General features: G+C 41.5%; 4 protein-coding genes across 4 annotated transcripts in view; 2 read left to right on the forward strand and 2 right to left on the reverse strand.

Annotated features, from left to right (window-relative positions):
* Positions 1–360: 360 nt before the first annotated feature.
* ddx39b (DEAD (Asp-Glu-Ala-Asp) box polypeptide 39B) lies at positions 361–9,877 on the reverse strand. The gene is made up of 11 exons (XM_076301534.1): positions 9,801–9,877; positions 9,121–9,363; positions 8,861–8,988; positions 8,564–8,656; positions 7,690–7,873; positions 7,251–7,369; positions 4,467–4,598; positions 3,914–4,023; positions 3,481–3,625; positions 1,011–1,158; positions 361–829 (listed from the first exon to the last, which is right to left on the reverse strand). The coding sequence occupies exons 2-11, from the start codon at positions 9,356–9,358 to the stop codon at positions 813–815; spliced, it is 1,314 nt and encodes a 437-aa protein (XP_076157649.1). The 5' UTR covers positions 9,359–9,363; positions 9,801–9,877; the 3' UTR covers positions 361–812.
* Positions 9,878–9,896: 19 nt separating this feature from the next.
* polr1h (RNA polymerase I subunit H) lies at positions 9,897–13,491 on the forward strand. The gene is made up of 5 exons (XM_076301535.1): positions 9,897–9,996; positions 10,202–10,321; positions 10,533–10,636; positions 13,078–13,187; positions 13,299–13,491. Exons 2-5 carry the CDS (start codon positions 10,204–10,206, stop codon positions 13,321–13,323), a joined length of 357 nt encoding a protein of 118 aa, XP_076157650.1. The 5' UTR covers positions 9,897–9,996; positions 10,202–10,203; the 3' UTR covers positions 13,324–13,491.
* A 185-nt stretch (positions 13,492–13,676) lies between these two features.
* gtf2h4 (general transcription factor IIH, polypeptide 4) overlaps positions 13,677–21,353 on the forward strand; it is a 37,834-nt gene continuing 30,157 nt past the window's right edge. The window contains exons 1-4 of the mRNA XM_076301536.1: positions 13,677–13,765; positions 14,054–14,169; positions 14,729–14,833; positions 15,123–15,254. Coding sequence (XP_076157651.1) covers positions 14,054–14,169; positions 14,729–14,833; positions 15,123–15,254 — 353 coding nt within the window. The 5' untranslated portion in view covers positions 13,677–13,765. The remainder of the gene's footprint in view (positions 13,766–14,053; positions 14,170–14,728; positions 14,834–15,122; positions 15,255–21,353) is intronic.
* On the reverse strand, positions 17,249–19,160 carry LOC143140561 (tumor necrosis factor-like). The gene is made up of 4 exons (XM_076301537.1): positions 18,646–19,160; positions 18,223–18,250; positions 18,038–18,109; positions 17,249–17,704 (listed from the first exon to the last, which is right to left on the reverse strand). Exons 1-4 carry the CDS (start codon positions 18,820–18,822, stop codon positions 17,259–17,261), a joined length of 723 nt encoding a protein of 240 aa, XP_076157652.1. The 5' UTR covers positions 18,823–19,160; the 3' UTR covers positions 17,249–17,258.

Consider the following 21,353-nt stretch of genomic DNA (forward strand, 5'->3'; position numbering starts at 1 on the left):
CAGTGCAGATGGTATACATACTGACTGCTTCAGTGATACGGTAACATTTCACTGTTCTGAATCAACCAAGGTGGTCTACATGAATAGATGTATATTTTTTGGTTATCAGTTAACATAAAGTGTTTACAAAAGATTGTGTAGAACTCTAAATATAGACACACTAATATGGAAGAATAAAACTTTTTTTTGAGACCTGCTCAAAACCTTTGGACAGTACTGTGTCACCAAGAGTCAATCCTTTACAAGAAAACTCCACTCCATATTTTTATATAGTCCTGTAGGAACACAGCTGCCAGGCTGTTTTCATTAAAGCAGTGTCAACAGAGTGAGATTGCATCACACAATAAGTATTGCGAGACGTTTAGACAAAACAAACACTTTTTATTTGTGTCAAGCAAGTGACGCATGCCACAAGCTACAGGTACTACAAATTATATTATATCACCTGCCACCAGTGTCTACCACACGTACATAACTATTACATTTGGGAACATCTGAAAGTAATAGAAAGTAAAACTGGAAGGAAAAAAAACGGCAAAAATGCCACTCGGCTCATAACAAATTAATCCCATGATTAACGGAAGTAGCACATCATGGCTGAAGCACATCACTCAGAACTCATGGTTCAACAAAGGGAACCTAAAAGAAGCCTACGTCACTACAGCCAAAAACTCTGGGAAAACTGGTGGTTGGACCCTGCTTGGCCAGACTCTGGCTAACACTGAAGTCTGATCCTTTCAAATAGAGTTAGAATCTGGATAACAGTCAGGGCTCATGCCCCTCTGCGTACGTCTCCTGCCGTCCTCGCCACTTCACCGGCTCTGTTCAACTACAAGACAGAAAAGAGAGAGAGAGACAAAGCCATGTGTTTATTATTACTTCCATTTGATTGATTTTGCTTTTGAGAACCGTCAGCCCCATGGTTCGTGGGCTCAAGAGTAGAGGCATCATTAGCCTGAGTCCATGGCTCAAACGAGCTGCTGAGTGGATATCTCCTGAGTGGTACTTACTGTAGGTGGAGATGTCGATCTCTTCGGGCAGTTCACTGATGTTGACTTCAAAGCGGTCCTGCACATCGTTCAGGATGCGGGCGTCATTCTCGTCGGACACAAATGTGATGGCCAGACCCTTCGTCCCAAATCGGCCTGCGCGTGCCACCTAGGTCAGGCGAGATTGATTCATTAAAGCAGCGGGAAGGAGAGAGACAAACAAAGAGGAATATAAAAGGTTTAAAAACAGCACTCACAGATGCCAGGGATTAAAGTGAAAAAAAATCGTTTGACTGAACTTTTTTCAGGCCATAAGTCATACGTTGTTCATATCTACCTATAGAGATAGCACCCCTTTTGCGGTCGCGACCTATTGGTTTTTAATGTACAAAAAGATGCAAACAGCAAAGTAAAGGGAGTATTCGCCTTATTCACACAGCGGCCATTGTTTAAACCAAAACGAGGCTACAGGGTACACTTACTATATAATTAATGCCACCTACAGGTGAATGCATAGAACATAACAATCCTATGGTTTGTGTACCCTGTAGCCTCGTTTTAGCCGCCAATGGCCGCCATGTGAATAAGGCGAATTGAGAGTGTTCTTGATTGAGATTGAGTTTTCCTGATGAACAAAAATATATTTTAGTACCATCCCTGACCATTGCTGATTAGCCATTGCTGTTCTTTTCTACTGCAGCAATATTGTAGAAAGGCTTTAACACACTCTTATTTAATTACTTCAGGCCAAAAGTGTTTAAAGGGGAGATTTTTTTCTTGTTAATATGCAATTCAACACCAAGTAAAATCTATAAAATCAAGTTTGCAAGACTTCCCATTTCCTCATCAAAGTAACAAATCAGAACATTCTAGATATTGTTCATATTTCCATTTGTTGCCTCATCCGCATTTAATGAAAACATGGTAATTTTGAGTTTTACAGACAACTCAGTTTTCCAATGAGCAGCAATACTGTGTGTGCTCATGCAGGAGGTATGCGCATTTGTAACGACAATCTGGAGACGGCGCTTTTGTCTTCAGCAACAGATTGTATAAGGTTGACAAGAGGTTGCGATATGGTTAAGGACAGGTCGTGTTGCGCTATGAAAGAACATGCGTAGCCTACTTTCTAAACGTAAAAACGGTCAGCCATAGATAAACGTAGCCTACCTCTGTCGTGGTGGCTAGTTGCACCAGGTAGGGAAGATGTCCTGAAGTGCACGAACGTTAACCTTATGGCGGTCTTCTGATTGGTGGCGTGCTAAAACGTTTTCCGTTTGCCTTGCCAAATAGACGCACACAAATCATGACACTAATATGCGAGGTTCTGGTAGGCCCACTGGTTATGGTTTTGTGCTAGAAATTAATAATATTTTATAGCAAAGTTTTAAGTTGACTATTTTAATTGTATGGTTATTTTTTGTCAACATACACTCACAACCTATTGTCGTTAAAAGTGAGGCCTAAGCAAAATAGGCTACAAGGCTGTCTGTGCGTCACAAACACGACTGACCCCCTTACTCGACACGCTCAGTCAAAACCTTCCGTCGCAAATTGTGAAAAACATTGTTGTATGTCATAACAGACGGGATAATAAATTGCATAGGCTACGGTTTATATTGCGTCGCTTTACACATAATGTTAGTTGCATTGATTAAAAACTGTAACAATAATAGTAGCCTACATCGGGTGGCATAGCAGGCTATCTGTTCAAGTCATAGGTGACACCCAAAATGAATGACCTCCCCTGACAAGAGTTCGCGATAGTAAGTGTCTACATTGATGCACGGAAAGAACACAGCCTCCGAATTCGCACATAGAGCTCACAATATCATATCCAAAAAAGTTAAACGGATTGGCCAACCTCATCAGCTGTCTCGATTGTGTCACTATAATCCAACTTTTAGACCGTTATAGTCCTCCATACGTGTTCTTTTTTTTAAGCAAACGCCCGAGACAAGTGTGTAGCTACAACATACAAAGCGAAACTCATGGCTGACGTAGGCCGTATAGGACGTATCTTCTTGAGCGGTCACGGATTGAGACACAGAAAGTTCTCAAGAACACTATTAGGTCTTTAAACATTTACCTAATATTTGTAGTTGCCTTAAAAAAGGAAAAGCAAAGGTGACAGTCCCCCCCCCCCTCCTATTTTTTTCTCATCGGATCTGCATCGATCTCAAATATGACATTTCTAAAATCAAATTGACGGAAATCCGTCCTATGACGGAGAACTTTAATCCTTGCAGATGCACTTATTCTTACTGTACTCTAGCGTTTTTAAATTGTCCTAAAATTGTTGAGAATTGCTTTAAAACTTAAACTGTTTACCATGTTGTAAGTCGCTTTGGTTAAAAATGCATCAGCCAAATGTAATATAATGTAATGTAATGTAAAGATACAGCTGACAGAGGCAAAGCAAACAATGGGCTTCATATTTCATTCAGAATCCTTAAATGAACTACGCGCTGGTCGGTGAGAGGATGTTCACCCTATGCAAGTATGTGTCCGAGTCCTCTGGCATGTCATAGTTGAAGGCAATGTTGACCCTCTCGATGTCCATCCCTCGGCCAAACAGATTAGTGGCCACCAGGATCCGCCGTTGGAAGTCTTTAAACTGCTGGTAGCGGGACAGCCTGCAACAACCAACACTGTGTTAACCCATTATAGATAGATAGATAGATAGATAGATACTTTATTGATCCCCAAGGGGAAATTCAAGGTCTCAGTAGCATACAGAAATCACACACACATTCACTAACAGCACAAAAAGTAATTTCTGTTAAGTAGTTATGCCTGCTTTGCAGAACACACCCAGGCCTTTATCATACACTACAGGTTTGACTAGTGCTAAATGTCAAGACTACCTACTGCATGGTCTATGTTAATGCTTGCACCACAGGTTTTGTTAGTCCATCACATACCTCTCCTCCTGTGGCATTCCCCGGTGGATGGCAATAGCCGGGAAATTCTGCTCCACCAGCAGCTGAGCTAGAGCAATGCAACGTTGCACCGACTTCACAAAGATCACCACCTAACCCACCAGAAACACACATGTGTATGTACGTGTACACACACACACACACCCACACACACACACACCACAATCAGATGCAACACATCCAAACACGCACAAAGATTCACCCCACAAACACTCAGTTGCCATTATAACATGCATACAAAATGGCTTTCACTGGCCTTGAATCTACAGGGCTTAAAGGAAGGGACATTTCTATACCAGTAATTTTTCATTTAATTTTCAATTGTTACATGTAATAATCTTCTAAAAAATCTTAATAGTCCCGGGCCATGCCTGAATTCCGGCTGAGGACTTTAGACTATGGAGCTCAAGATAATATTAGGCACTTTAGGCCCCGGAATGTTCCATCTTAGACCACAAAGCTCCTCTAGGGCCAGTCCTGCTTCTGTCTCCATCACCCATGTGTTCTCCAGCCTCAAACGGTGCTGCTGCTGTACCTGGTTGAACTCGAGCACGTCAAGCAGGTCAAAGAGCTTCCTGTTCTTCTCGTTGTCCTTGAGCTTGACGTAGTACTGCTGCAGGCCGTGCAGTGTCAGCTTCGTCTCGTCATCCACAAAGACCTCCATGGGCTGGGCCGAGGGAGGGTCGGGGGTGGAGGGAGGAGAGGTGGAGGAGGAAGTGGAGGAGGGGAAAGAGGAGGAGAAGGTGGTTGCAGTTGAAGGGGTGTTGGTTGGTTGTGAAAAGTGAAGAGAGTGTGGGACAGTGTCAGGAGGGAGTGATAGAGAGAGAGAGAGAAAGAGAGAGAGAGAGGAGGAAGAAACGCAGCAGAGGAGGGAAGAGGCCAGGAGACGACAGGAAAGGGAAATGAAAAAGAAAGAGAGAGGGGATGGGAGTTAGACACACCCTCCCCTCCCATCCCATACACACACACACATACACTTCTATACATCTATGTACACACAAACACATGCTTCCATACACCCAAACACACACATACCTATTCATCCACATACACAGACACAAACACACACAACCATGCACCTATACATGCAGACAAACACACACTGCCATGCACCTTCACATGCAGACAGACACACACACACACACACACACACAGCCACTCACACTCTCATTGATGCATCTACTCTGAACTACTTCACAACTACAGATCTATCTGGGTGAGAGATGCAACCAACCACACCACTCTTGATATACACACACCCACTCTCTTATCTATTCTTCAAAGCACTTGATTTAGCAATGCATGAACAGGCTTTTAATGGTAAGTATATCTATAGTGAGTAGCACTAAAAATCACACCAATGTGTACTCTAGTGTGATATAAAGTGAATGTTTCCTGCCTAATTAGTGTAATTTCAGCAAATGAAAGGTTGTTAAAAGGCCCATCCACTGTCCATAACCAAGCAGCTCTGTCCATAGCATTGCTGAATAAGGCCAATGTCACTTACCTCAGGGACAACTATCCAAAACCATGTCTGCAGCCTGACCGAAAATCCTACAGGTCACTGATCTTGCACCCTCCACCTCAGACCCTGTCTACATGTCACTAGCCTGACCCCACAGCTCTAAACAGCAGCTGACTAGTCTCTGGTCTTTCTGTCACTCCAGTCTTCAGCTGAGCCGCCTCTAACCCTGAGATTCTGAGATCAGTGTGTCACTATAGACCCTTTCAACAAGATAAACAAAAACAATGCTTGAACGTTCTATTTTGTTCCCAATCTACTTCCTCTGCATTAAGATAACATATGGAATGTTAAAACGGAAGCCTTGTGGGAACAACTATGATGCTGATAATGGAACTCTCTTGAAAGGGTCTATATTGTGTCTGGGGACATCTGCTGGGGCACCCACCCACTGACTGTCTAGGCTTCTCACAGGGGCAAGTGGGCTTCCTTCACCCCTGGCTACCCCGACTACCTTTACTCACCCTCCTGACCTCCCAGCTCCTCACAGCCTAAGGGCTTCTTATGGATGGCCTTGGCTGGGCGGGGCCCGTTGATGTCTGGGAAACGTACATGGGAGGCCTCTGTGTGTGCTGTATGCTTCTGTATGTGGGTTGGGAAGTCAAGGTGTGCTTATGCAACCAAGATTGGTACTGATTGAGTTGACATTTTTGCTTAGCAGAGATTTAAATTGATATATTCGCTTGTATTCTATAACCGCTTCGTAACATTCGACAGAATTGTGTTGTTTTTATCCGTTTACAAGTTATTCGACAGGTTTGTTGTTCCTTTATCGCTTGCTTGACAGAAGATGTTACTTCCGTTCTCGCTGGACCGCGGTACTCTCCCTGTCTTACTCTGACCTTTCGTCCCTCCCGAAACGGTCTTCCGCTGCTCTTCTCCCCCTCATCTCTTTCTTTCCCTCTCACCCGCGCAATCTCTCATTTCGACATTTATCTCCCGTTGCGTTTGCATTCATGGCCCATTTTTTTTAATAACAGGTATGGTGGCATTGATGTTTCCTTGCAAACACACCACTTCCCTTTCTTTTCTCCAACCTGTTTGGTACGGCAGTCGACTCTACGCGGTTATAATACTCCGGATTTCTCATGTCGAACACTCAATGACACCCTGGGACGTTCTGGTGCTTTGTGATGCTACAGACTTCACAGAGCTCATGATGGTCACTGGCTATTTAGAACGGTTATCTCCCCATACTTCCTAGAGGGAGATTTTGATCGCTGTGTTGTCTATATGTTAGCACGATTTCTATCTGTCGAGTTAAGGGCAAGCTCTGCCCTCCTGCTTCCGAAGTGGGAAGACTCGGAGAATGAGATCCATCAGCAGGCTTTGGCTGCTTTGGTAACAATGACGTTTAGATTATTTTTGTTTTGGTCTGCCAAATGGTCAGGTTCTGCCAGGAACATTTGAACCATAAACCAACTGTGAACATGCGGGTTCAACTATCTAAACAGTGGCTGTGTTGTTGTTGAACGTTATGTAGAGATGGTCTTACTGCTTAGTTTAATTTGGACTGAGAGTGGCACACTCTATTGTGTGGCCATCGAAACGGGCGGGAGGCCAAAACTTGTGGCTCTGCAAACTGTGCAGCTAACCTCACGGACGAACGCTAAAGCCACTGGTGGATTCATTCACTGAGTATGCGTTTCTGTGATCTTTCAGTGAGGACACCGCTGTCACACTACACGATCAGCCAGGTGAGGGAACCCTGCCCCGTCTTGTGTTTGGGGTGGAGTTGGTCAGTGGGCATGACCACAGCAGACTGGATAGGCGGTGCGGAAGGAGGAGCTTAATTACATCTTGCATGAACTTCCTGCAGACAGGGCGGATCTCTTTGCTGAGGGTGGCGCTGAACATCATGACTTGCTTCTCGTGGGGAGTCATGCGGAAGATCTCCTGCACATCACGACGCATGTCTGGAGAGAGAAGAAGTTTCCTAAATCATTTCATTCTAAGTGCAAAAAATTACATCACTTCCTATTCAACCTGAGCTCCTAACCATTCATAAATTATGACTACAGTCTCTCATTTGTCATTCATTCATATCTAATAACTCTATAGTTCATTAAATCATTTATGAAAAGCATACAAGTTCTAAGCTAGTCCCGAGCCGAGATGCGAGCAAGTATGTGTGCTGGCAACGCTCGCCTTGACGTTAATGAGGAACGTGCCATTTTCACTAGTTAGGTTGTGTACTTCCTGCTAATTGAAACAACTAAGCGCGCGATCAACTCACCAAGCTGTTCTAGCATCTTGTCACACTCATCCAAAATGAAGTGCTTGATGTGGCGCAGGTTGAGGCTCTTGTTGCGGGAAAGGGCTAGGATGCGCCCTGGCGTCCCCACTACTACATGGGGACTCTCTCGCTTCAGAACCTCCTCGTCCTTCTTGATGGACAGACCCCCAAAGAACACAGCCACCTAGAGAACAGACCAGAGGAGAAGAGACAAAAGGTAAGACAAGACAGACTCAGGAGACAACACAAGTGAGGTACGACAAAGACCTCCCCTCATGGTCAGTTAACAGGAATTACTGGCATAGGATACAACCAAGAGAATAATGCTCCTTTTCTGTATGTGTCATTCTATGTCTCTGCATGTTTTAACAATGTCAGTGTGAAATTATCATCTCTTTTTTTCCACCCCTGTCCTCCCATCCCCATTTCCACCATCCCTTCTCTCCAGCATCCCCCTGAGAGGGTAATCTACTTATCTTATCTACTGTATGTTCTATTATTATTATTATTAATATTAGTATTATTATCATCATCATCCTCATCATCAATTATCATCTCTTGATTTCACTCTAGGCTAATGATGGAAAAGGACTGTTTCTAGGAGCTGCTCTTCAATACTGCAGGCATGGAAGAGCATGTGCATCATGTGTGCTACAGAATAACAGCTGTGGCTCACTGAATCATATAAGACAATACTTCTATCAGTACACTGCTAGTGTGCTCTGAGCGCTTACTTCCGTGGTGCCCACTTTTCGATGGTTAGTATTGTCCCAATATCTGCACTGTATACTTAAAACTAAGTATTTGAAGGGTGCAAGTAGGCGGTTTGAGACACAGCTAATGACACAGTGACAATGCCCTCTGCTGGCTGTACCTTGACAGTGGGCATGTACTTGGAGAAGCGCTCATACTCTTTGCTGATCTGGAAGGCCAACTCTCGTGTGTGACACATCACCAGCACTGACACCTGCAACAAATCAAAGCAGAAGAAAGTAATTAAAGTAACGTAAACAAAGCAAGCCTAGAAATCAACATGCTGACGTACAGAGAATCTGTAGTTGTTTCCAAATGTTGTTTCAGGAATATGACTGGAAGTACACCTGGTTATAGTTTAATAGGGTGGACAGAGGCAGACAGAAAGGTCATCACATGAAAACACTCGCACACCCACCTGACCAGTAACCGGCTCTAGCTGCTGCAGTGTGGCCAGTACAAATACGGCTGTCTTCCCCATACCGGACTTGGCCTGGCACAACACATCCATTCCCAAAATGGCCTGGGGAATACACTCATGCTGAACTGAGGACACAGAGAGAGGTGTAGAGACAGACAGAGACAGAAAAAGTGACAGAGGAATTAGAGTTAAAATTAGACTGACACTCCATGGACTGATTGCAATTAGGGCTGCACTCACGGTTCAGAACGGCTTACCTTCGGATGGGTGCTCAAAACCGCAGTCCACTATGGCCCTCAGCAGCTCTGGCTTCAGCAGAAAGTCCCTGAAGCCAGAGGAGTGGATGGACACATATGAACCCTTTACCGCCGCCTTCTGCATGGACATGGCGTCTCCCGTCCCTCCTCCCAACCCACCATCTCCGACGCCCCCTGCGGTATCCACTTCATCCTCCTCATAGTCCAAGAGCTCATTCTCCACATCGTTCTCAGCCATTACGACTGTGAACAAAACCAACGGGTTACATTTAAGATGCAAATCCAATGCAAAAAGACTCCAAGTTAACCTGTTCTGTGGAACTTTCCTATGTGAGCACGTCCACCTGCTAACCCACATTTAACATTACGACTTAATTTGGAATATAGGTCTAGTTCTCCATTACGAATGCACATGTTGTAACTGTATACCTCAACATTACACACAGCCATCATTCGGCTGTCAAGGGCTGTCCGAGACCGACACGATCAGTAGCTAGCACTAGCTAGCTAACCCCCATCGGCATCATACAGCTCACGTTAACGGCCATGCATAAAGGGAATGAAGACTCCATTTTCAATTCATGAAGACATTCTTTGCAAAATGAAATGGTCAAAATGAAACTACATTTATATGTATTATTAATATGTAGAAGAATTCACAGCCTAAACGGATGTATTACCTTCAAAATTTGCAGCAAATTGTGATGGTTGCTTTTCTCTTGGTGCGTCTATGTTTGCGTCATCAACACGCGTCCCTCTCCACTAAGGACCTCAGCATTTTGGGGGGGATAGTTTCAGCTGCCGTCTGTCTGTGTCTTCCACGTGAAAAACGGAAAATTAAAGAGTCTCTGAAAACAAACATAAGGAACAACAGTGGTGAGGACTGACTTGTATGTGATGCATAACTTTTATTAAAGTTAAATTTTGTCCAATGTAGGCTTATGTAGTCTATCTAATACGGAATCTGTAGTTTTGTCAGATTAGGGTAAATATCAACGTCTCTGATAAAACGAGTAAGGAGCTCTTTCGCTTACCTGCCATTAACGTACACATTTCAAATGACTAGTTTTTTCTGTTGCAGAAATGTCTTGTTTTGGCGGAGATCCAAACTTTTGCCCAGAATGTGGAAATGTGCTCCCTTTACCAGGAGCACCAGATACCATTACATGTCCCCGCTGTGCCTTTATTATCCCTGTTCGGGGTGAGTGGTGATGGATGGATGGATGGATGGATGTGTATGTGTGTGTGTGTGTGTGTGTGTGTCCGTCCGTGTCCGTGTGTGTCCGTCCGTCTGTCTGTCTGTCTGTCTGTGTTTTAGCAGCGTTTTGAAGATTTATCCTGAAACACTTAAGAATCGAGATGGCATCAGTCCTTAATGAGTTCCTGAAGCTGTCATATAACTTCTCTTTCAGAAATAGCAAATCAAGTCATAACATCGTCTGTAGTGTTCAACCCATTAGAACCGATGGTCAGCACTGGAGAGAGTGAGGAAGATTCTGAGCTAAAAGGCCCTGTGGTAAGCATGACAACTACCATATTTATGATGATATATGACAACTAGCATATTCTTATATGACTGTAAGGCCAAATTACTTATCAACACTTGATAGTAATGTAAGGGTCATTCCATATCAGCTCAAACAGCCTTGACACCATGGTCTCAGATTTTTGCTTATTTCTCCAATCAACCCTCTTTTTTATGTCTTATCATATGAAACTTTGACCCTGAGACATGCCTATTGAATTATGGATAGACATAATCACTGGTACCCCCTTATGTTACCCAGTATGTTGACAATTGACAAAATGGGAAATTCCTTCATTGCATTACTACTTTAAAGGCGCATCTCCCCACGACTGCTAGCTCCCCATTTCGTGATTACACTGTAAAAAACCTGGTCTCTGTAGGCAGCCCGGACTCTGAAAACTGGAAACAAACAAAGTGCAGACAGCCTGCCCCCAAACAAAAATGAAACTCTGTGTGGAATTTCTCTGGGAATACTTTTAGTCTAATACTTTAGTTTATTAGTTTATTTGTCAGGGGCCATGCACAGTTCAAGCCCTGTACCAGAGTATAGACCATACTATCAACAATACACACAATACTATCAAAACAGATAGAGTCTTAACAGCACACAAGCATTACATAACATATAAACCAGTATACAAAAATATATAGATTCCATGTTATAGAAAGATCAATGATCACATAGTTGTTTCGCCCTCAGCCAAGTCTTTAATGACATTTCAAAACTACTGAGACTTACACAATATGAATCTAATAATGTTCTAATATGAAGTGGAATTATGTTCCACTTTTCTACTGTTGTAAATTAAAAATCTGATTGACCAAATGTAGTCTTCCTAAATTGACTGTTAACAGTCACCTCTTACAGAAACCCTGGAGACCCTTACATTATCTCTGAAAAATGACACACATTGCTCGAGTGATGGTGGTGGGAGATCGCAAGATCATGGGTCAATTTTTTAACAAAAAGAAGGGGAGCTTGTGTGCGAATATTCCTTCCTATTTTTTACGATATTACTTTTTTTTATCCAGCACCCACTTTTGGATGTGCGCTCGTTACATTTGTTTAGATTTGGGATAATGATATTTTTACATTGGATACTTCTGGTAGATTTAGGACAAACATGCAAGGATGAATGGGGTCAAAAGTACATCTGAAAATTCAAAAGTATGGTTCCTTACAAGAAAATTACTGTATAAAACTCATTGACAAATAGTAAGTCGTTCCAGAGTAATCCGATTTTGAATTTGCAGCAAATTTCAACATGCATGTTTAAGTTTCACAATGTGTTTAATTTTTTCTACATGATTTTATAACAGGCCAAATACAAAATAAATGTTACAAATATCGCCTAGATGTCGGTAAATATTAAAATCAGAGGATATACAGCTGACTAAGAGTTTGTGAAAGTAGCCTTAATGATCACAAAATGCTAAGCATGCATCTAGGCTATTTGAGTTTTTTTAAAGCAGAGCTGTGCTTAGTAAGTATAAGTATATATACTGTACTCTTTTGATCCCGTGAGGGAAATTTGGTCTTTGTATTTATCCTAATCTTTAAATTAGTGAAACACACTCAGCACACAGTTAAAGCAACACCAAAGAGTTTTTGTACCTTAAAATATTGTTTCCAAAATCGTTTCAGTGGTTCATCAACTTGTAACAGAGTGAACGGCACTTCTGCATTCTCTTCGCGACCCTCTATCGGCTATAACTGCACTATGCAAGTTTGCCAGATCGGGTAGCGGATCTGTAGTTCGATGGAATGAGACATAAGAAACTACAAGCTTTTACTTGCTTCTGATGTCGCAATACATCATACTTTCATAAATCATGCAACCTACTCTATCTTGTCTGTAAACCTCGTTATTTCCAAAGCCAGTGCTGGATAAACAAATATCGTGCGTGCGACAGGAAAAGTGCTTTGGTGTTGCTTTAACACACAGTGAGGTGAAGCACACACTAATCCCGGCGCAGTGAGCTGCCTGCAACAACAGCGGAGCTCGGGGAGCAGTGAGGGGTTAGGTGCCTTGCTCAAGGGCACTTCAGCCATGCCTACTGGTCGGCTGCCCCTAAATTGCTTAAATTGTTCAATACATGATTTCATAACAGGCCAAATATAAAATAAATGTTAAATATAGCCTAGATATCTGTAAATATTAGATGATCAGATGATTTACAGTTCTTTGTAATATGTCATGTTTCATGTTTTTGTAATGTTTCAAGTAGTGATGCAGGTCTACTGCTGTGAATAGGCTAAATACAACTTCAATCATTTTTATAGCCTACTACTGTATAGTTAACTTTGGCCTTGGTGCCCTGACATGTGTCCTTTGTGCCCCCCACTAAATATGCCCAACTGAAGTGTCCTTGCCCCTAAAATGGTGAAATTCCAAGCCTGCTTGACTCCCTTTTCCTTTCGATCCCAGATTGACAGACGGTGTTCCAGATGTAACAAAGAAGGAATGGTTTACCACACACGTCAAATGAGGTCAGCTGATGAAGGGCAGACGGTCTTCTTCACTTGTATACATTGCAGGTAAATCCCATTTTGCAGCTTTTGTATACATTGAGATTACACATCTCTAAGCAAATCTCACTTTACCATGGATGTACTTAATTAACCCAATGTTCTATGATTTTATTACAGATATCAGGAGAAGGAAGACTCTTAATGGAATAGAATATCTTGTGTGATTTGTACGAATATTTTTTTAAATATATATATCCATACAATGTGTAATCCAGTTCAGCACATTTGCTCTACTGATGTAAATGATAATGCTGGTAAAACAAGTCATTATAATAATGATGGATTCAGCAATAAACTAAATATTGTATTACCCCTCATTGTTGTTGTTGTTGCACCTCATGTCCATATAAATTATGGTGTCTCACGGATTAAAACAAACTGGTCAACGTAAAGTTAAGAATGCCCATAGAAACGTGCAGACTGTACCGAATGCCTACATTTACCGAGAGCTCTGCTTGTTTGAACCAATCGCATAGCAGTCTTTTGTCACATGATTATCCAACATGGCTTCCTGAGTTCATTGTCGACTGGAACTGAAAATTGGGGTGGTTGTTTTTTATAATTCTGACCTACGCAATTACAAGGTAAAACGTAACTTTTAGTCTTATAGGTGCTGTTCATATTGGCATACACGTTCACTTATGAATTAGATATATTAAAGCGTTTGTAATGTTAAATGAGTGTTACACTCCCATCTGCTAACGTGAACGTCACGTTACACTAGCATTGACTTTAGCTTACTTTGTCGTAAACCAACAGTTTTTATGAAGAATCTTAACAACAGTTTTGCTTGGTGATATCTCAGAAGTGTTCCTGAATCCTCCTGGCTACTGAAAATAAACTTGGTTGAATCCTTTGTTTTCTGGTTGTAGATGAAGTTGCGCGTACAACTACAGTGTAAAAACCTTCATGAATACTTAAAAGAACTGAGTCCAGATGTACTGGACCGACTGTACAACCACCCTGCGACCTGTCTGGCTGTCTACAGGTAGAGTTGCATGCAAGCAGAGCAGAACGAGGACCCACATGCCAGCAGGACTATCTGAATACTGTACAAGTGCCTTGATTTGTATTGCTCCTTAGCTCAGCTGAGTTGCCTGAAACTGATGGCGTAGCTGCTAATGGAGATGCAGCTGGCTCAGAAGTGCCTTATAGTGCCTAGAAGTCTGGCATAAGCCATATTACATTACATTACATTTGGCTGACTCTAACCCAAAGCGACTTTCAACAAGGGAAACAATCAAGGTAGAGTGTAATAAGGACAAGTTATTGCAGCAGTGAGTGCTACTTCCATAGAGTCAAGTGTCAGTTCTAGTGAGGTGGTAAGTGCTAGAATTAGCAAGTCTAGTTGTAGGTAGTGCTGAGAGTGCTAATTATCCAGAATCCATCCTCTTACACTGTCAGGTGTTTGAATGTTAACTGTTATTATTACTCTCATTGCTATCGACTCATCTGTGATGAATAGGTTTCAATTCATATTGACACATTTAATGTTACAGTGGAGACATGCAGTAACTTAAAATGTAGTGGCTGCTTATTGTGTACAGGGAGCTGCCTGCACTGGCGAAAAACTATGTGATGCGCATGCTCTTCTTGGATCAGCCCCTACCCCAGGCTGCGGTTGCATTGTGGGTCAAGAAAGATAGTCAGAAGTGAGTATATTTGTTCATTTATGCAAATTTTGTCTGTAGATATCTTTTGTGTGATCTGAAGAACAACTCTAGTGTCCAGGACTCTGTCTCATGTGGCCAGGAATTATATTCATGTATTTGTTATTTTTAATTCCCTACACTACAGCAATACATATAGTATTAGTGTATTTCTCTCTGTGATCATGACCAATGTATGTGGAGATATGTGAGCTCAGTATACTCTCTTGGGTGTAGACATGGTAACAATGTGGAATGCTCTTTGATCTGTGTTTTGTGTCTGTGTTGTCAGGGATCATGATGAATGTGTGTCTGTGTTGTCGGGGCTACGTCTCTGGCACACTCAACATCTTCAGGGTGGTCTTCAAGGCAATGTGCTGAACCCAGTTTTTAAGGACAACCTGCGCATTGCGCTCCTGGGAGGGTGAGTGGCATTGTCTCACACACACACACACGGGATACACTTTCTGTATGTCATATGTAACCTCTTGAACGAAGATGCTTAGTGACTCATTTGTGAGACTTGTGAGTCATCGGTCCGTGATTCATATTAAATAAAGTAAAGGCAAAGCAACGACAGATGTAAAGATTTATTCATAGATAATAATTCTTCCGCTAAGAAATATATTTCCTCTATCTGAATGGTTGCCAAGCAACGTCGAGACGCAGCTACTTTAACTTTTGTATCAAGTTATGGTAGAGCAGTAATATAGAACGGAATGCGGTCAAGGTGTATGTTTGTGCTGGATTTTACAACGACATCGAACGCCAATCCAAATCAAGGACCGGAACTATCAGTTTTAGAAACTGTGAGAGGGAACAGCATTAGCCTAGTACGGCTCCATGCCCACCAAGTTTCATGAGCCCCGGTGTTTTAGTGTCCCGGGAATTGTAGGGGAAAATTTGAGGGAAAAAAAACAATTAAAATTGAAATAATAGATGACAAACAATATCACTGATCACAGTAACTCTTCTATCTTCAATGTATTTACTGTGTTTATTTGTATTTACATAATATACACTACACAGTCATTTAAGTCAGAGGACTAAGCATTTCACTTCATACTATGCTTTATATAATTGTATGTGACAAATAAGTAACATGAACTTATGAGCTCATATAAAGTCACCCTCCCTCCCTCACAAAATAACTGGGGCACACCTACCAGACTACCAATAAATAATGACAAAACACATTGAATAAATAAGAATAAATACTCTCAGTATAGGTATATACTGGTAAATACAAATAGATAGATAGATACTTTATTCATCCCGAGGGAAATTTTAGGCACCCAATATCTTAGACAACCATAACACAACATACACACATGTATCTCACATACATAAACAGCGCTCACTGAAATTTAAAGAGTTAACAATTTGTGAAGTGATTACAAAGGTCTGGTATGGACTGACTTTGTGATGCAATGACCATAATAAGGTGCTGTGGTAGAGTGTGTGCAATGGTGGTAGTGCAAAAGTAAACAGTGCAGGGATTGACCAGTACAATAGCTTTGCTTATTATTAAATATTAAATATGACAAACAAGAAAGAAATAATATACTTTAAGAACAATATATAACAGGGAATAAGTTAAATACATAAATAAACCGTATCATTTAAATAAATAAATAAATAGCAATAGTAGAAAATCAATCTAAAACTCAAAATAACATTCATTATCAGGTGTTATTATACGGCTCTTCACAATGCAGGTAGAACGCTCCATTCACTTGAATGGGATTTCCCAAAGTTCTACCCGTCATTATTTTCGCCTAAGAACCTCTAAATAATGACCGCTGTCAATGGCAACAGATCTCATTCAAAAGTGAAGGCAGACGGTTGATCAGCTGTGTTCTAAAGAACGTTTGATTCAAGTTCAGCGTGTTTTTGCGAACTATTTGTTTCTCAGCAAAAGCCAAAACGAAACGGTAGCAAATAAATGTAAAGAGACCTATCGTGGAGTTTATTTTTTCGTTTTGGCAAGTAGCTGTATAATAAGCGGGATAATGTATAGAACGCCGGTCATTATTGGGAAAATAAGTCCCTTCAGGGTGAAGCAAGACCCCTCTGCTGCGACGTCAGGGTCCGGTTTGCCCTGTCGGGACATATTTTCCCAATAATGACCGGCGTTCTATACATTATCCCTTTCAAAATGAGCTCTACAGTGTACCTTCTTTATGTAAGAATATTTACTGTAAGGACCCAGCATACTTGTTTCGGTTCATTCATGTTTCAGTTCCATGTCCTATCTCAGTAAATGCTGCACTGATACAGTGAATTGAGATGTGAAATAAATTAAATTGTAGATGATATACATACGGTACGTAATGTATACGTATATGGTATATATGCGTATACGTAGATGGTCCATAATTGGGACAATAAAGCACAGAACACACAGACATACTCACACACATGTGCCTCAGAGAGCAAACACTCCAAAGTAGGTATTCCCAGTGTCACTCTTCACGTGGCGCAGTTCTCTGTCTGGCCCTGTGTGGGTGCTCAACTGATCGCCCTCCTCCAGGAAGAAAGCAGCTCCCACATTAATGGCGTCATACCAGCGCTCCCCATTGTCCTCCTGGGCCGGTATGCGCTCGCAACTTGAGTGCAGAGTATTCAGCAGCCACCTCTCTGTCCCGTGAGCCGGCGACTTGCACTTGACCCTGTGGCTCAGGTGGACCATTTGGGCCAGCTTCTGTGATGGGGTGTGGCATTTGATGTTGAAGGACACCTGGCTGTAGATGAAGTACAGACCCTTCTTGGGGATGACAATCTCGTTGTTGACCAGTTTCAGTCCCTCCTTGTGAAAAACCGAGTCACTGTCTTTCCATTCCACAGTATTTTTCAGAGAATGATTGTACTCTCCTGCAAGAGGAAGAGAGAAAGGGTATAAGAATTAGGATGTTTGTCTTTCTTCACTTAACGACATTCCAGCAACACCTGTTGTGCTGTAAACCAAAGATTCTAGAGCGGTAGCGGAGCATAGCGCTCTAGAATCTTTGCTGTAAACCATCTAGCTAAGGCTAGTCCTACTGAATTTGTAGTAGTAAGTCGCAAGAATAGTGGTTTTAATACTGTCAGAATTAATACAGTCCGAATTTCATTTTAAACCAGAAGTGTTGCCTGGATGCACTGAAAAGTAATCAAACACACCACCCATCATTCAGGGACTTTCCTACACACTGCTCAAGCACTAACCTTCCAGATGGATGGCCATTTGGTGTTTTCCTGTGTTTATTTTTGGGACTTGTCTCAAAGTGTGTTTCAGAGCTGTTGAGGAGATAGAGGGAGACGTTTTAGGGACAGGAACCGGGAGTCAATGAAAAACACCATGGCAGCCTACAAATTAGGTCAGAAGACGACCAGTGAGAAACAAAACTCACCTTTGCTTCTATCAATGATGTCCCATTTCTGATTTAATGACAACAAAGAAAGAGATTCATTTTTAAAACACCACACATTTTTTGGGAAACACTAATATGAAAGTTTGAAAAAGAAAAACCTAGTATATTGTATAATATTCTACTATATAACACCCATTTCCTCATATATGACATTATTTCGTTACAGTCTATATCAGAAAGAGAGACCAACACCTCATGCATGGCAGTTTTTTACCCTAAATGTTTTGCTCACTGGAAAACACTTAAATATATGTAAAAACTAGAATATATATTGTATCATTCTATTCTACATCATTGTGTCATCACACGTCTTCATAGATAGATACATAGATAGATACTTTATTGATCCCCAGGGGAAATTCATGCTCTCAGGCATGTGTGTTTGTATGTTGGGAGGCTCACCTGGTTGTGGATTGTGAAGAAGATAGCAGAAGCAGCGCACAGTCCTATGGCCAGTAGAGCCAAACCAATCTTCCAGCCCCCTGAGAGCCGTGAGGCACCCATCTTCGTCTGCTCCTCCATGGCTTCAACTCCCGGCTGCCCAATTTCCAGATCAGTGCTCTTCCAGTCCTGTGTCATTCTTTCACCGCTGTAGTTTCTTAGCTGGAGCTTGTCTATTGATGGTTTGATTGTCAAGAGTAGTTCTGCCTGTGGTATGTCCGTGTGTTTTTATCTAGAGGTTTTAGGGGAAGGGAAACTCCAGTGATGTCACTACAGAGTGAGTGAGTGAGTGTTTGTGTGTGTGTGTGTGTCTGTGTGTACGTATGTGTGGGGGGGTGTTAGGTGTTGCTTCAGGATGTGCCATGAACTTTTCACATTTCACAAAGCCCATGTGTGCAAGGCAATGTAATGTATTAGATACAAACTAATGTTCCACTGCTTAGTGCCTACTAGCTATGTTAAATCACCTTGCCACTGCATTAACGAGCAAAATATTAGTAAACTGTTAGTAATCCGTGTTGGTAGAGTGGTTGCTTCATTTATTTGAAAATGAGACTGCAGATGTGCAGGGTTGGGATGGGATGGCTCTGTGTAATGGCGCTTCATTGGACTAATGTTACCAACACAACAAGGTTGCTCATCCATATCGGATGTTCATGATTTGTGGCTGTCGGAGGGAGTGGGGAGATGGCAAACATTTCTTAAGAGCATTTAAGGAAAATTCTGGCCATTTTTCAGAACTTGAAAAATGTTCAGTATAAATTTCAGTACTTTCGGTATTGAAAAAACAACCCCTCAAGGCATGAATTTAAATATCTTAGACTTCTGTGAATCAGTGCCTTGTGAATTTTTTTCAGCTCTACCTCCAAGCAATAGAGCAGGAATAGGAAAAAGGAGAATGTAACAGCAGAAAAACTATTAAATCAGTATCAGTAACAACTAATAAAAAAAATCAGTAATTATATTGGTAGTGGTTACACAACAAATTAAGGATGTGGACTACGTCAGAACAAGAACGTCAAGAGAAAGAGTGACTAAGAAGTCACTGTGACTAAAACAATATATGAGATTAACCTGGATAATAATGGGATTGTGTTGCAACTGAGGGTTGGGCATAGGGATATTCCACTAGGGGTATTGTATTGTATTTTCTACCGTATAGTGCCGTATTGTACCTGTTACTGGAATGTTACAGCCCTTTGAATAAAATTCACTTTTATCCACTTGATTGAAATCTTTTAGCATTTGATCAAGCCTTAATCAATTTTTTTGGCTCTTAAGACTATGCTGGTGTGACTTATTTCATGGTATTTTTGGCAGTAATGATATATCATGATATAGTTTTGCCTTTACAGTCAAACTTTACTTCATTTTTATTGAAAAAGTATATAATAAAGCCTTACTTTCACATTGGTTTTACCCCTTATATAAAAAATAAGGATTAAGATTAATGGAAGCACAATTATAAGAAGTTATCTGTCTGAACATTTGATTATTTATATTGCAGTCGTTACAAAAATAACTTGGTGAGACTTGACTCACAGGAAGACAAGATAATTAAGTTCTATTGAAACACTGTCATTGTCTACCTCATCCTAACCTGATCTGTGAGTCAGCAGTTGTCGCATCTTTCGCAACTGGGGTGGTAACTTTGGGCGGTGGTGGCGTGTATTGCGGTATATAGACATGGTGAGAATTCACCATGCATTATTTGACATGGCTCAAACTTTACAGGTTATTGGTTATTGTGGTTATGAAGATATCCAGATGTGCAAAATGGCAATCTGGCATAATGCCACCATCTGGCAACAGAGAGCTTTTTTTTTTTACCAGTCATAGCTATGCCATTCCTAAATGGTTCATTAGTTTTATTTCAGGTTAGGTGTACATGAACTCATGGGTGTCCTGATTTTATATTGTTTAGGAGGTCACGTCCCCCCATCCCCCCGGCGCGTTGTCCGAAAGACGTTTTTTAGGATAACTGTTGCAACATAGCAAAACCAGACTGCTTCTCAAATCTCAATTGAGGTTGAGAGAGTGGGTCTAGAAAGGCATCTTACTTGACTTAGGACTTCCAGGGGCGTAACCAGCAGTGAAATTAAGTTTAAATCTGTGCATTAAACTCTTACAAAATCGTTTCAGAAATGCAGCAATCAAATTTTTCTTGTAAACAAAGGTTTTAAATGCAGTTGTATACTCAATTCCAAAGAAAAAACACATCCATATCTGTTTAACCCTGTCACCATCAGCGCAGTCATGAATGAATGGACTGCTCTAATCTGTCATCATACAAAGTCCGCCCCATGCTGGATAAGTGATTGTGATCGGTCCCTGGGTTTTTGCAAAATTAGAAATGGGTGTTAATGGCCTCTTTGGCAGACTGACCTGCAGGTTGGTTTGTCTGGGTTCTCCCAGGCTAGTTGCAACACAGATCACAAAATGTATGTGGTAAGTTGGTCACTTGGAAACACTTCACTGCAGTTCATTAAAGGTACACTATGCAGGTTTAGGCTAGGTATTTTTGGAAACTGTAGAGCTCCCTCAAGAGTAGCGACTCGCTACATCTATGCTGTATATCTATGCTAGGTGAACAATTCGCCTAATAAATCTTTCATAATGTACCTTTAAAACTCAAATGTTTGCGCCACCTAGTGATTGATGTCAATGAG

This window comes from Alosa pseudoharengus, unplaced genomic scaffold, assembly GCF_046254945.1.
Source record: "Alosa pseudoharengus isolate Yale_2024_CS ecotype anadromous, Long Island Sound unplaced genomic scaffold, YU_APseudo_1.1 YU_APseudo_1.1_scf_23, whole genome shotgun sequence".
NCBI lineage: Eukaryota > Metazoa > Chordata > Actinopteri > Clupeiformes > Clupeidae > Alosa > Alosa pseudoharengus.